Raw genomic sequence first — 17,053 nt, 5'->3', positions numbered from 1 at the left:
CTTTAAAGTATAATTTTCAATAATGCCCCCAATTTTTTTTGTTTGTTTACCGGGATCTAAATACATGGTGTTAGCACCAAAATTTACAGGTTTGGAAATTAGCCGTTGAAATATGGTGTACGTGGATGCATGGCATGTTTCAGTGTAATTTATACTTTACTGCCAAATTAGTAGAAGTTGCTGGGGTTGAAATTGTGTGGTTATATTGGACCAGTATGTCGACTAGATAAAAGAAGCACTTCTTCGACCCAAGTGTTGATAGTATATATAAATCAATGGCAAAGGCTATTAGACAGAGTGAGAAAACATGGCAACATGTTAATGCCAAGGTGTACTTTAGTCGAAATATATATATGACATATATTGGCAGAGTTACTCGATGTTATATGTTGGAGGCTAATGGATTTGGCTACTATTATATATTATGCCAAGGTCAATATCTTTTAGATTTTAGATTGAGATTGTGGCAATACCAATCATGACATTACTGGAACATGATTTGGATGCTATATATGTATGCATATTAAGAATTGATAAAGCTCGACATAGTGATGTTTTCGACTAAACCATGAACAGCATTTGAAGCCACTTTTTCGATGAATATATGGAGACCCTCGAAGGAAAGAAGCCGAACAAAGGATGAAGAGTCAGCAGCAGAAGTTATGAGGTGGAAAGTTACTGGAAGAGGTTGTCAAAGGAAGCAGTTACTAGCACTTACTTAGTGGCTTAAGTGGAGGTTATTAGTGGCTTAGGCAGTTTATTTTAAATAAACACATGTCCTTTAGTGGGCAAGAGTAGTTATCAGAAACTTAGTCTATAAATACTAGTTCTGATTGTAATGTAAGTAGACTCACACAATTACTCAAAACTCTCCATGGATGCCTCCAAGTCTCATGTGACATATGGCTACAAAGAGACTAAGAGTGTGCTGTGATTCTCACCTTTAATTTTCAATGCAATTTCATTTCCTTTGCCATTTTGATTTCCTTTTACTTTTTGTTCCTCTTTTTCCTTTCAATCCTCTACTTTTTTTCCCTTTTGTTCATACCGTTCTTCACAAAAACCCAACCTTGACATTTAAAACGTCTTCACTAAAGAACCCAGAAAGGACTCCGAATCCGGTCCTTAAATTGCTTTTGGATTCTGTTTATTTACCAAAATTCAGTGTAAACAAATTGGCACGCCCAGTGGGACCATTTTAGTGAAAACTAAGTTTTTCAGTGTCATTTATGGTCCAGTTCTGAATTTCAGTTATTGACGTTATCTCGTTGATTTGATATATTGGTCTAAATTGACCATTTGATTTCAAGAATTGGTTTTTTAGAATTTAAAAAACCAATATCAAGAAGGCCAACGTATTGTGCTATTGTGCAACGAATTGAATTCTATTTGAGTTCAAATTGGAACTTGGCCACCAATTAGTATATTGATATTTTTCATTTCAGGTAGTACTCAGAATTTTGTGAAAATGTTTAATGGCAGAATGACAAATGATGTCATTTCTGAAAATTCTGGGCAAGGAGCAAATCAAAATGGTCAAGAACATACACAGTTCAACACATTGGGAATGACCATGCCTTCCAGCTAACAAATCTAAAGGAATCTTCCAGCTGGCGTGTGGGCCTATCTAACGGGCGGGCGGGATTCAGTGTTGTTCTGTGAATCCCGCCAAGACTGACTTTCGTTCCTGGTTGCTCATTTTGGGCGGGCATAAGCATGACTGACTTATGTCCCGCCCAGTCCAATTATCAATGGATGCAGTAGAGAGGTGTACAAAATAACAGAAACAAGGACTCACAAAACAAAACCCTAAAAACCCAATCCTTGGGTGCCCAACGCACACTTTGCAACTAGGGTTGAGCCTCCTTAAATAGTCATTCTTCAGGTCTTGATCTTCAATGGGCTTGCACGAAAATAGAATCCACAAAACAGATCTGGAACAAATCTTTTAAACCAGTAACAAATCTTATCAAATAAGATTTGAACAAAAGATAACAACTTTCACAATTTAAACCAAATCAAATCCTCTTCAAAAGATTTGATTCCACTATATTATATTCCATATAGCACAGAGATGCTTCTTCAATAACCCTAACTTGATTATCACGAAATCCATCCAAAGCTTCTAGAAAAATCAGCCAAACACACAGCAGATCCGCAGGGACAAATGTCATAGCACGATGTTACAACATCTGCTTCGACATCAGGTTGTTTTTGAAAAAAATGCAGACAACCAAAAGTAACAACATTATGGACCTAAACGATTGTACGCGCTTCGCGCTCAACAGCTCTAGGTTGGCTAGCTTTTTCAGTTGCCTCAAGTATTCTCCATATGGAGCGAAAGCAATGTCTGTAGCATTGTAAGAAAATATTGAGGACAAAAGAAGGTCTGGCCTATCAGAAAAGTTAAGGTCATGTATTTTCATAACCTCTTTTGCAATTTCTGGTGAAGTGACTATGATTTGGGATACCTCTCCTAGTTTTAAGTGCATTAAGGGTCCATACTTGTTTGCCAAATTTCTGAGGCGGTGATGGGGCATTGAGCTTACAATCTGGTGTATGTTTCCTATCAAAGGTAGTGTCCATGGTCCTGGGGGTAAGTTGTAAGAACTTGATCTTTTTAGTGATTTGAATAGGAGGATGAGAAAGAGAAGGAAGGTGATCAATTAAATAATAGAGAATAGGTAGCTAAGCTCCATAGTGGGTATGGGACATATAATCAAGTTAAGGATGGATCGGATAGATTGAGTTATATAGAAAGACGTTTTCAGTCATAACATAACATCAACAACAACAAGAACAACAAATTTAAAGTCTTATTCCGGTGACGAATTGGATTGTAATACTTTATTGAGCTCGATTAAAAATTAGACTTTGATGAGTATTATTGATAATTATGTCATTTTTTTTGACATTATCTTACAATATTCAGGTCTTTGAAAATCCAACACAACTAACATATTTTCATCGCATATATATTTATGTATAAATTCGTATATTTTAGACAAAAATGTTTCTTTAACACCTCTCCACCTCACTCGAGTGGAGCGAGAAAGGAAAAGATGAGAGAGAATTGAACAATATAATAAATGATGCGATAGTAAAAGAAGAGAGAGATAAGAAAAGAAAAATAAGTGAAAATGAGATGTGAGAAAAAGTGAAGTGTGAACATATCATAATTCTAGTTAACTTATAACATTATTGGTCTATTAACATATATGTGTATGGAGTTATATATACAACTTCCGATCAAATGAGATATTTACTTTGCTCTTTTTTATAAGATTTAGTTTTGAGTTTGTGGTGAATTAAATACTTTTTTTTTTTTGACAAGAACATCCTTATTAATTGCGAACAAATTTAGTACACTTAACTATTTTATTTCGTAAACTATGTAAATTAGTTTTTTAATTCTTATAAATAGAACTGGAGATAATAGTATTTTTGCATGAACCAAACTATATTCCATGTTATGTATTTTTTTTTTCGATAAGCCAAAGATTACATTAGAAAAGAGTAGAAAAGGTTCTTAGCCCTTAATACAATATAATAAGAACAGAAAAAGAAAATTACACATAACAAGAGGAAAAAAAATGCAAGGCTACTGAAAGAAGTTAGGAAGCATGGGAAAGAATCAATTGTGCACTGTCATAATCCGCAGCACTACACCCACGTTCAAAAGCAGTAATACGTTCCCATTCTTCTCCAACCCAGCCTAACCCTTTGTCCATAATTCCTTGTCATGACAGCAAACAAGAACCAAAAGCTTGTATATTATAATAGTTATTCGTGAAAGATATCAGTTTGTTGGCACAGTCTTTATCAACTACAATTTTTTAAGCTTCCACAAAATAATACTTTTAAAGTTGTTCTTTTTCAAAATTAATAGCTGCTCTTGATCGTGTGTGAAAATGAACTGCAACAGTTCCTTTGATAATTTAGCTTTGTCATCTTTTTGCTAGCTTGCATTTGATGTCTGTTGTTCTTTATCTAATTGCAAAAACTTTATTCTGTCTCTTGGAATGATTATTTTATTTGATAAGCCCTTATATATTGTTCATCCTATCGATTTTTAAGTAAGCTATGTCGTAATCACAAGGTTAAAGCATGTAACGAAATATATTAAGTCGTCTTTGATACTTGATAATCGTTTATTGGTTCATATTCAACTGATGCTCCAGCATTTTTAATGATTCATATCATAGTCACCGATATATCTTAGAACAATCAATTTAAATGCATAAAATAAGCAGTAGTGATATGTATATACACTTGAAGGATAAAAATCCAGATAAATGATAAGATAAACAGGTTCCGTGCATCGCACGGGTAAAATCCTAGTAATTAAAAACAATGAAAGATGGACACTTGAACTTAATTACTCCATCTGTTCCATAAAGTTTGTTGTTTTGCACCATTTTTCAATATCCCAAAATGTTTGTTGTTTTAGAAAACCGATGCATTTTTTTGTTAATTTTTTCCACCTATACCCTCATTTAATACATTTTCTCTCACTTATCACCTTTCATATTAACCAACCACAACTCTTCTCTATTAATTACGTTCTTCTCTATCTAAGTATAATTTAATATTTGCACATCATACTAGTAAAATTAAATAAGGACAATATAGTCAAATTGTACTATCAATAATTGTTTTCTTACTCTTTGTGCCACAATCTTAAACTACAAACTTTCTGGAACGGAGGGAGTGCCATCCTTTAATACATGTGACATTATTATGACGAATGTGATACAAATTAGTCCTAGTATTACTGATAAAAAATTCATATTACATCCGTTCCTATTTAACTTGTTAGAAAGAGAAGAAACAAATATATTAAAGAGTCTAATTAATTTCATTAATTTTCATGAAAGTATTATTTATCTTCCTATTTCACCCTTTAAAATGTATTTTTATTTTTCCTCATTTATTGTTTTTGTAAGGGCATTACTTGGAAAACATCATTTAATGTTCTCTTGAAACTTTAAGTGGATAAATATAATACTTATGAGCTCCCCAAATTTTAAAAATAAATTAAGATGACTTTCTCATCGTATAAATAAAAACATAAATATGTGAGGCCTATTATGGATCCACAATATTAATTTAATCAAATTAATTGGAAATAAAAACATAAATATGTGAGGCCCATTATGGATCCAATAAAAAATATAAAAAAACTATTATGAGAGTAAAAACTAGAAAAGTTGCTTAGCTTAAATTTAAGATGGCATTTTGGATCCACAAAAATATAAGAAAACAACTTTCATTGTGTATATTATGCTCTTATAATACTCTATCCGTCCTCTATTATAAGTCATTTTTTAGAGTTTTTTTTCCTGAAATATGTGTCATTATACAATATCAATGCAACTTTAATTTTTATCACCATGTTTACCCTTATAGAATTAAAATAATTTTCCTACTTTTCAATATTTTTCTTCACTATCATTTATATCTCCTCCAAAAAACTTTCAAAATTTACTTGGGCGGAATGAGGTTTTAGATATGAATTTTCTTTTTAAAACCATCTTAGAGCTTGTTTGCTTGTTGTTTGTGCTGATAGCATGGTTATGAAAACCGGACCGGACCGGCCGGTTCGACCGGTCTGACCGGGAACCGGACTTCTCACCGGTCTGGTACGCTGCTAAAATCGGATTACTAGAAAACCGGTCAAAACCCGTTAAACCGGTCAAAAACCGGTCAGAACCGGTAAAACCGGTGACTGTGCGGTTTAACCGGGTAGTAGTATTTTGTCTTTTTGTAATCAGTGCTTGTCACTTTCTGCCTAATATGTACAGTACTTGTTCCTCAGTTTCCGCACACTGAGTAAAAAAATAGAGTAAAATACACTCACCCCCTTCAAGGTTTGCAAGAATGACACTCCACTCCATTCTTTTTTTAAATCTACACTCCACCCCATTTTTTATAAAGGGAAAATTTAGTGACGAAAACAAATTCGTCACTAATAAAAAATAATTACTAATTAGTTAAAATTTAAATAAGTTTAATGCATATACACTATCATACATTAATTTATGAAAATAATTTTACTGAATTAAATTTAAAAAAAAATCCACTCTGTCTGTTAAGTCCACGTTCCATCTGTCTCCAAATCATATTTCTCACCACAAACGGTCACCACCAAGCCTTTGCTCCCTTTAACACGACGGCCACTGTCCCAGAATGTGAAACCCCATGGCACCACCATGCATCAAAGTTTTGTTGCGACCTGAACCACAGAACGTGAATCGCACATTCCCAAAGCTACCTGTTCAACTACTTCTTGTGAACTTCACCCCCTTTAAGTTGCGAGCGAACGCTCTGTTGGTTTAAGATGTCGTTGGATTTTGTTAAAAGCGGTGCTCCACCGCATCGTTGGGTTCTAATAACCTCCGATCCACTTCATATTTCTTAATTTTGTTTCTCTATTTTCTTCACCCATTTGTCTTGCTTTTTGGGTCTACAATCCAATTTTCAAAATTTGAGGTATAAAGAGATTATTTTGATTAAAATTGAATTATTACCAAATATGAAAACACAAGCATGTTTCCCTATGTTCAAGATATGGTTTGTAAACCGGTCGGGTGTGCTATTGCAGAATTTGCATTGTGAATTTATGGAGGAAGACCGCGATTGAGAGAATGAGAAGGACTGTGATGTTTTCATTTTTAAATTTATTGGATTATATTGAAAATATTTTTTGAAATTATTGATTAACAATTTAAATAATAACTAATTATTAATGAAGAATATTTTTCGTCACTAAATTTGCATCTATATAAAATGGGGTGGGGTGTAGATTTTAGACAAGAATGGGGTGGAGTGTAATTCTAGCAAACCTTGAGAGGGGTGAGTGTATTTTACTCAAAAAAATATTAAAAACAGCATCTATTACTTATTCATTAATGACCAAAAAAAGTAAGAAAATCAAAAGGAATATAACTGTACAACTAGCCATGTCAGATTTCAAGAAAAAATTCAATGAAATATTTTGAACATTGTAATGGAATTATTAGCTATTGATAAAAACTAGGTAGCTCCCTTCATTTACGAGAAGCTCTATTTTTTCAAAAACAAATATAGCTTCATTATTTGAATTCTCATATTTAATACTAGTATATTACAAAATCTGTTATTTGCTACTTTATTCTCTTTGAAATTTTGAATAATGTATATTGTTAATGTTATCTATTGTTACTTTAAACCTACTATTTTAGTGTGTACTAATTTTAATTTTGACAAGTAATTTTCATTTGAAATATGAAGTTGTGGATATTTTTTTATTCAATATTACCTTATATATTACCTATTTATTTAAAAATAATATTGTTAAATTCATAGCGGTAAAACCGGTTGGACCACGGTTGAATTACGGTTGAACCAGTGAACCTTGAACCGGTACCCTCACCGGTTTCATCACCGGTCCGGTTCTGATAACCTTGGCTGATAGCGCAAGAGTTGCCCACTTGCCCTTAGATTTTTTTCAGAATAAAATTAATTATTTTCAACTTTAGAAAAAGAAACGTGCAAAATATGAAAAGAAATACTATGAAAGATAAAAGTCCCATGAATCCCAAAAATGTATTGTGTAGTACGAGTTGATGGACCTTGTACGCGTAGACCTACCCATGTTTTTTTTATAGGTAAATGTTAGTAAATTAATCTCTCCTCCGGATTCGAACCCGGGACCCTTCATCATTCATCTCACCCAACCCTTATGTCCCTAACTCTTACCACTTGAGCTATCCTTCCCATATGATGGGATTTTCAGAATACACACACCACCCCTAAGACAAGGTCCTGTTACTTAGCTACGCGAAAGAGAGAAAAAGGACAAAAAATAGAAAGAAAAACGTGTTATATCATATATGTGATGGATTCTTTCTTCCATGGTGGGGAAGGGTTCGATTGTGTGGAGGTCTGTTGGTAAAGCTTTGAGTTGCCTGCGTGAAGGGTTTGAATTCAGGCTTGGTAATGGGGAATCATCCTTCTGGTATGACACTTGGCTTGGGGGTGATAAGCTTTGCGATAGGGTTGCGGCAGTGGACATTCATGATGTGGAACTCCGGGTGCGGGATGTTACAGGGGAGAATGGCCTTTGGAGATTGGAGCAACTTTACACGATGCTCCCTGAGGGGGTACGGGACGAAATCCATGGGATACCGGCTTGGGTTCATGGCGAGGTCCCGGACTGTCATGTGTGGAAAGGGGATATGTCTGGGATATATTCAGCTGGCTCTGGGTATAAGTGGTTGATTGAAACGAATGAGGACACGAGTAATGGTTTGGGTAGTGATCATGATGAAGAGGGTAACCGTTGGGGTTGGATTTGGAAGCTGCGCGCTCCATTCAAAGTGTGCTTTTTGATCTGGTTGATAGCCCGCGATGCGCTTCCAACAAATTCCCTCCGCTACCGGCGTAGGATGGCTGAATCTCCGACGTGTAGCCGGTGTCGGTTGTACCCGGAGTCTGAGTTGCACTGCCTTCGGGACTGCTACTACGCTAGGAGGGTCTAGAATCACTTGGGCATGCTTGCTCCTGGGCATGGTGGTGGCCAGACGGAGCCGGGCTTATGGGTGCGGCGCTTATTGGAGGCTCACGGTAGCGTTGCTTTGGCTGCTATTTGGGTTATCTGGGTCTCGCGTAACAAAGCTGTTTTGGGTGGGCAGGTCATTCCCGTTGATGCCTTGCATAGGTGGGTCGATAGTCTCCAAGACGAGTTTCAGCGAGCCTGGCCGAGGAGTCCAGTCCAGCGAACGGTGAGGTTGGTATCTTGGAAAGCTCCTAGTGACGATGAGATTGCAGTGAATTGTGATGGCAGTAAGGGGAGCAATCCAAATAGTAGTGGTTTCGGGGGGTGTCTTCGTAATAGCTGCGGTGATTGGATTCGAGGGTTCTATGGGTTTGGTGGTAGCAAGTCAGTGCTGACCATGGAGCTTCTAGCTATATTCCATGGGTTGAAGATGGCTTGGAGCGAGGGATTCCGGAGGGTCCTATGCCTCTCTGACTCCCTGCTTGCGGTGTCGCTGATTATGGACCGTCCTTCCCGTTTTCATGAATGTGCAGTGCTCATAGCCAGTATCAAGGAGTTTCTCTGGCGGGAGTGGGTGGTTCGTTTGGAGCATACTCTTAGAGAGGGAAACGCCTGTGCGGATTACTTGGCTAAGGCAGGAGCTGCGCAGGAGCAAGCCTTGCATGTGGTGGTGGATCCTCCACCGGAGTTATCTCTGTTACTGCTTGCCGATAAGAGTGGCACTGTGTTTGTTAGGTAGTTGTTAGTTTCTTTTGTTTTCCCCTTTAAGTTGCTTGTATCAAAAAAAAAATATATGTGATGGATTCTCTTTCTAATGAAATTGAAATTCAACAAATTTCCAACCACAAAATAAAAAATACGCAACCGGGTGGTTTTGGTTTATATTTTTTTTTATTTTAATTTTATTCATTTTTAAATTATAAAAATTAACTTTATATTCAATAAAAAAATTATTTTTTATTTTTTAAAATGAGAAGACAATTAATACTATTTATTTATTGTTTGCTCTATTTTTTAACTTTTAAAATCTCATAAGCGGCAACTTAACCCCTAGCTAGGTCGAGGGGTTGATCTTTAGGAACCGCACTCTTGTGAAGACCTAATCTTCACTACAGCCGGGTCAAAATTGTGAAAACAATTTAACATATAAAAAAAAAGTGACAATTTTATAAATTGTAACTAAAAAAAATAAAAAGAAACTAAATAGGCCATAGTTGCCTATCAAAAAAAAAATAGGCCATAGTTTCTATTTTATTTTTTAAGTCATGTTATTTAGAGCCACATATCGGCCATAGTTGCTAATTTATTTTCTAAGTCATATTTTTTAGAGCCACATATCAATTTTTTCTATTTTTTGTTCATCACATGATCATTGATCACAAATTAATTTCTCCTCCATCTATTTCTAACACTCGAAAAGTACATATTCTTTTTGAGGTTGGAATCTCCTATAAATGCACACATCAAGTTCTTCACCACTCACAGAACCTGAATGCAATTATTAGATTGAGGAATCTTAGAGCATTTCTTGAAAACAAAGTTGATTCAAAATTTTAACCAGAGCAAAGAACTATGTCTGTTTCAGCAGCAACATCACTTGTTACTTCCACTCTTAATGCATCTTCTGATTTCTCTCGGCGTTCAGTAAATTATCATCCCAACATTTGGGGTGATCGTTTTATTCAATATATTGAGGAGCCTATGGTAATGTCATTTTATTCTTTTTAAGCTTTGCATATAAAATACGTGTATACTTTTGGTTGTCAACATTTAATTTGGTTGTTAACCTTTAGAGTTTTGTTATATACACACATTCACTTATTTTTCACCTTCACTTTCTATTTATTTCTCTCTCCGGCCTTTATCAATTAAATCACATACTAGTGCTTTTTTACCCGCGCGTTGCACGGGGAATATGTCTATTGTATTTGATACATCGATTCATATTTTAAATTATAAATATTTAAGATGTTAAGAATATAAGAATAATCATAATAAAGATGTAGATATTTAAAGAGCACAAATTTTAAAAAACACAGAAGTTAATAAACCAAAAACTTTAATTTTTGCATATGTGAGGTATAACTGAATTTTGTTTGTGAAGATGTATACTCGTGTTGCATAAAGGGTAATGTTTTTGTGTTTTAGATATATAACAATACATAAATATATAATTATTTTTTAAATTATTAAAAATACACTTAAGTTATAGAAAATGAATTTTTTTTTTAACTCGTACAAATTTTCATTTTCATGTAAAATGTTTCTCCCCGTGAGATCTCGTAACTCTAATTTGTTAGTACTAATAAATTCAGGTCATAATTTTATAGTCCATATGTATTAATATTTTGTATTCCTCGTACTTTTCTTACTATCAAATTATTATAGTTATATACTTATATAAATATACACTCTTTAAATTTTGAAAATAATACTAAAGTTAATTATATTAAATTTATTCTATTAAAATAATATCAATTAATTAGTTTAGAATATAATGATTGTATAAAAAAAGTATAATGATACTTTTATATAAAACAAAATCTCACGTAGATAGCATTATAGTACTTTAAAATTAAAACATACAATTGAAAATTATACGCAAATACAAACAACAACCGCTTTTAGGTTTCAGAGCAGACTTAGATGCAAATCATCTTACTCAATGGATTCTCATTTATCAGAGAAACAAAATCTTATAAATTTCATAAATCAATATAGATTTAAAATTTTCAAATTAGTCAAGATAGATTTGTTTTGGAAATGAATTTTAGGTACAGAAATTTCTCCTCGTCATTTATACTCCCTCCGTCCCCTATTATAAGTCACTTTTTGTGAGTTTTTTTTTGTCCCAAAATATAAGTCACTTTACAATATCTATGCAACATTAAATTTTTCTCTCCATGTTTACCCTTGTAGCATTTAAAGAATTTTCCTACTTTCCAATATTTTTCTTTATTATCGAGGTCACTTTAATTTATATCTACTCAAAAAACTTCCAAAACTTATTTTTTATTGGTGGAAGGGGGTTTTCAAGATAGTGGAACATTAATATGGAGAGAGAGGTAGATGAGATTCATTGAATTGATATACTTTTAAATGTGGTCAGTTTAGGAAAAAAGATACAAATTTATTGTAACTAACTAATTCTAACCACTTTTCTTAATCCTAGAGAATTAGGTAAAAGTGACTTATAATAGAGGACGGAGGGAGTAACTGAATGCATTCGGTTGGTATCTCATTTGATTTTATTTGAAATTTGACATAATATCAATCAATTAGTTTAGAATATAATGATTGTTTAAAAAAAATATAATGATACCTTTTATATAAAACAAAATCTCACGTAGGTACATTATTGTAATTTAAAATTAAAACATATAAATTGAAAATTAAACCCAAATACAAACAGCAATAGCTTTTAGATTTCAGAGTAGCTTTAGATGCAAATCATCTTACTAAATGGATACTCATTTATCAGAGAAATAAAGAAGTTAACTGTATAGAGAAATCCTTGGGGTTTTACAAAATCTCACGTTACATATACATAAAGAAATCTCTAAAGTTAAAAAGAAGATTTTACAATGATAGTTTTTATATAAAACAAAATCTCACGTTACATATACATAAAAAAATCTCTATAATTAAAAATAAGATTTTAAAATTAATAATGATTGCATTCACATTAATAATGGTTGATTTGCCGGAGTAATATCCTTTCACCCTCCATAAATGTACATCAAACCTTATATGCAGTAACCTATGAGCTCTAGTCCGCAGTTAATGAGAAACTCTGCCAAATTCACCTAGCAACCATCAAATTTCTACGTGTCCATGGTAGCTCTGTGGTCCCTCAGCACTAGATCAGCTCCATTTTCCTGGAATTCACAATAAATAAAAATATGACAAATTAAGAAAAAATCAAGAATTAAAGTACCTAAATCCTAATCAAATCTAAAATTTAAAAAGGTACTAATTAAAGATATATAAAAACTCTCAAAATCTAGCAAATTACAATAAAAACTTATAAAATCATAAATTAAATAAAGACCTAAAGTTCAATAAAAACACCATAAAAATTAATTAATACTCTCAAAATAAAATAAAAGATTCAAGCTAAAATCAAGAAATAAACAACTTAAATCTTAATCAAATCTAAAATTTAAAACGGTACTAATTAAAGATAGATAAAAACTACCAAAGTCTAGCAAATCACAATAAAAACTCATAAAACCCTGAATTAAATAAAAATCCGAAAATTCAATAAAAATACGATAAAAATTAATTAACACTCTTAAGGGAATATGTAACTATATGGTTTAGAACTTATGAAAGGTGCTGGTAGACTGGCGGTATGTTTTTCACGGGAATTGAAAACCTTTTACCATGTACATTATGAGAGGGAAGGTAACGTTTGGCACAAAGAAAACTTATATAAGAACAGAGAGGGAAATATTGAATGGTAACATATTAACTATGTAATCAATATTTTAATTGTAAACATAAACGGGATGCCAATCATAAATAGATAAATATTTTTAATTTAAATTCACTTTAAATCTTTTGAAATATTAATAAAATATACAACAAAAAGTTCATATGCAAACAAATAAATGTTCTCAAGATTTAGCTTAAGCAAATAAGGGACCATAAAATTCTAAAGAAAATTCACCATTCCAAAAAAAAAAATGCAACCTAGCAATAGGATTTGGCAATTCCAAATTAACACTAACCTATAGGTATTCAGTTGTAGAAGAATCCCACCAAAACTATGAAAAAATCTAAATTGCAAGGTGAAATGAATCACACTACTTTTTCACATACCTCGATTAATTAAAAAATATATATTTTCTATTGTTTTCTATGCACAATATTTTTTTTATTGATCTCAAGTTAATTATATTCTCATAAAAAATACCTTTTTAAATTTTAGATTTGATTAGGATTTAGATTGTTTATTTCTTGATTTTATCTTAATTTATTTTTGATTTATTTCTAGAGTATTAATTAAATTTTATGGTATTTTTAGTGAATTTTTCTGATTTTTATTTTATATGCACAATATTTTTTTTATTGATCTCACCTTGCTTATGTTAGTCACTAAGACTATGTTTGTATAAATGTTCACATACATTCAAATGCACATATATCTCAATCTTTGTTAGTAGTACATAGGTGCTGGTAGACTGGCGGTAATGTTTTTCACGGGAATTGAAAACCTTTTACCATGTACATTATGAGAGGGAAGGTAATGTTTGACACAAAGAAAACTTATATAAGAATAGAGAGGGAAATATTGAATGGTAACATATTAACCATGTAATCAATATTTTAATTGTAAACATAAACGGGATGCCAATCATAAATAGATAAATATTTTTAATTTAAATTCACTTTAAATCTTTTTGAAATATTATAAAATATACAACAAAAAGTTCATATGTAAACAAATAAATGTTCTCAAGATTTAGCTTAAGCAAATAAGGGACCATAAAATTCTAAAGAAAATTCACCATTCCAGAAAAAAAAAATGCAACCTAGCAATAGGATTTGGCAATTCCAAATTAACACTAACCTATAGGTATTCAGTTGTAGAAGAATCCCACTGTTCTAGGAATGGACATTGAAGAGAGGCATAGTACCTAGAGGTAGAGGGATTGTGCCAAGAGAGAGTGAGAATGAGAGAGAGTGCTGAATTTCAAGTGTTATTTCATCAAATGAGCCAAAAGTCCTCTCCAATTGATAACTACCTCCTATTTATAGAGCTTGGGTACTACCTATTGGGCCAATTGGGCCTCCGAGGTCAAGGCCCAACTGAAGGCCAGGGCCCCGCCTCAGGGCGGGATACATGCTGGGGCGTTGCCCCTCTAGGGGCTCGCCCAGTCCACTAGTCCACAAGACACCGAGCTCGAGGTACGAGAGCTAAGGGTGTCTTTTAAATGCTGTTTGTACACCGGAATCTACACTGCCAACATGGCTTGAGAAAAGAGAAGTTAACTATACCGCCAACATGGCGTGAGCAAAAGGAAACTAGCATTTTCAGTTACCCAGTCCACTGACTTGACGAGCAAACCAAGCTGGCAAGTCCACAAGTCCGCAAGCGGCGAGAACGACTACTTTGTATTGGTGACAAGTTGGAGCAGGTGTATGATCTCTCGCCGGCGGGAAAGGTGGCAGGCATGGGTCATGTGCCGATCATTCAATCATTGACTGGCGGTGACCCCGATGAGTGACCGAACTTCGTTGTTGGTGTCAATCGTCAGGCGATGGCGTTTGATCCTTATAGTGGCGAGGCTTTTCGCGCCTTCCCTTATTTTAAAACCCTTTCAAATTTCTATCTGCCTCACGTGGCTGCCCCACGTGATGTGTTGGTTACATCAATTTCCCTCTTTCTCCGGAACCGTCACTTCACCTTTCATAACCGTCCCATCGTGCGCAGTAACTCCCCTTTGCACGCGACCCACCTCCCCAAAACCACCATGACTTCCAACCTTCCACACGCGTCCAACACGCGTCACCCCTCCAGCTTCTCCCCTTCTCCTATAAAAACCTTTCTTCTGTTTGTCCCCTTTCCAAGACCCCTCTTCACTTCCCTAATCGCTTACCAAACTCCTTCTGCCCACTTCCGCTCCGGAGCCGTCGCTTATCACCCTTTCCGCTACCCACTCTTCACATCCTACTCCGGTGAGTCCCACTGTCCTTATCTTTACATCGCACACATACTGATCTTTTTCTTTTCTTTCACTTCACTGCCTTCTAAAAATGGCTTCAAACCCTACCTCCCCTAATCACTCTTCTTCCTCCTCCGAAAGCGACCCTGACTCCACCGCTGCCGGCGGCCTCCGTTTAGAGGTTCCGGAGATCCCAGCTCACCGACTACAAACCTACGCCACTCTGCCCCTTCCAGTCCAAGTAGCCCCCAAACACGAGGCTATAGATCAACCTTCCATCTTCCAAGATAGCGATCCCATTGTGCAATTCGTGAACTCCCTGGGTGGCTTGTCCAATGACGATGAGTTTAACGCCAAACTCAGGATCTGGGTTTGCAGTCCCGGGGATCGCCCCTGGCTTCACAAGCCAGACGGCGACGTAAAGAGATCCCATTTTTCTTTGCGTACGAATACATGTTTAGCGAGCTTGGAATCAGGCTTCCTTTCTCGCCCTTTGTCCAAACCGTCCTCCGCGACATCAACGCGGCTCCCTGTCAACTCCACCCTAACGCCTGGGCCTTCATTCGATGTTTTGAAATCCTAAGCGCCGCTGTCGGCATCGCCCCATCCCCCACAGTTTCTTCTACCTTTACGACGTCGACCCCAAGTCCATCAAAAACAAAGGATGGATTTCCTTGAAGGCCCGAGCCGGCCGGAAGTGTTTGCATCCCCACAAAAGTAACGCGAAGTCCTCTTTCGCACGAAAGTACTTCCGTGTGGCGGTTCATCCCGCCTACCCAGAAGCATTCACCCTCAGAGACGGGACCGCCCTCTTTCCTCTTTACTGGACAGAGAAGCCCAACGGGATCACCGATCCTTCAGAGGATTCCTTGTCCGCCAACGATAAAGCCTTTCTTAATCTCCTTGCCCCACTTCCCATCCTTGACTGCACAACAGTCCTTGAGGGCGCTGACCTCTCAAGAACTCCCAAATACTTAGGTTGCCCATAGCTCACTTTTATTATTGACATTTCCCTTCTCGACTCCTATGTTATTACTGATCGTGTTTTTTTTTATTTGTTACAGAAGATATGAATTTCACGAACGCCGAGCTCCTGAAGGCCCGCGAGAGGAGAATGGCTCGCTTTTCCCCAAAATTCAACACTGAGGGCGACGCGAAAAAACGGGGCGGTGCTGAGAACCAAGCCGAGAGCACCAAAGCTCCCAAGAGGAGAAGATTGACCAAAGCCTCCTCCAACGCCGGCACATCCAACCCTGGCGCTCAGCCCACCACTGCTGCTGCGCCTGAAGGCAAAAATGTCGCTGAAGCCTCTGTCGCCGCAGCTACCGAGCCAACCGTCGTACCGGCTTCTTCTCCTGCCTCCGCCGGTGCGACCGCTGCTGCATCTTCCGACACTCCTATTGGAGATAAGGAAAAAGAGAATGAAACCCCAAAGTCTCCTCCTCGCCAAGATGCGCCTCCTAGCCCGCCTCAACACAAGATGCGCCTCCTAGCCCGCCCTCAACACATGATGCGGGCTCCATGCCTTCCCCGCCTCATCAAGGGGAAAAATCCTGTCCTGGCGCTGCCACTACCTCTGAAGCAGCTCAAATTGAACAAGCCCCTGCCCCTGAGGTCGGTTCTTCAAGCTACTATAACATGCTCCCCAACGCCATTGAACCCTCAGAATTCTTACTTGCTGGTCTCAACCGTGACGTTATAGAAAAAGAAGTTTTGAGTCAGGACCTGAATGTCACCAAGGAGGAGACTCTTGCTTGCCTCCTACGCGCTGGGTGCATCTTTGCTCACACGTTTGAGAAGTTCAATGCCGCCAACGTTGAAGCTGAGCGGTTGAAGGCCGAAA

General features: G+C 36.1%; 1 protein-coding gene across 1 annotated transcript; it reads left to right on the top strand.

Moving 5' to 3' along the window:
• The first annotated feature begins 8,534 nt into the window (after positions 1 to 8,534).
• LOC130743621 (uncharacterized) lies at positions 8,535 to 9,278 on the top strand. Its single transcript, XM_057595858.1, has one exon. It carries the CDS (start codon positions 8,535 to 8,537, stop codon positions 9,276 to 9,278), a length of 744 nt encoding a protein of 247 aa, XP_057451841.1.
• Positions 9,279 to 17,053: the final 7,775 nt, after the last annotated feature.

This window comes from Lotus japonicus, chromosome 3 (genome assembly GCF_012489685.1).
Source record: "Lotus japonicus ecotype B-129 chromosome 3, LjGifu_v1.2".
In the NCBI taxonomy this organism is placed as follows: domain Eukaryota; kingdom Viridiplantae; phylum Streptophyta; class Magnoliopsida; order Fabales; family Fabaceae; genus Lotus; species Lotus japonicus.
This window is presented reverse-complemented; position numbering and strand designations above follow the sequence as displayed.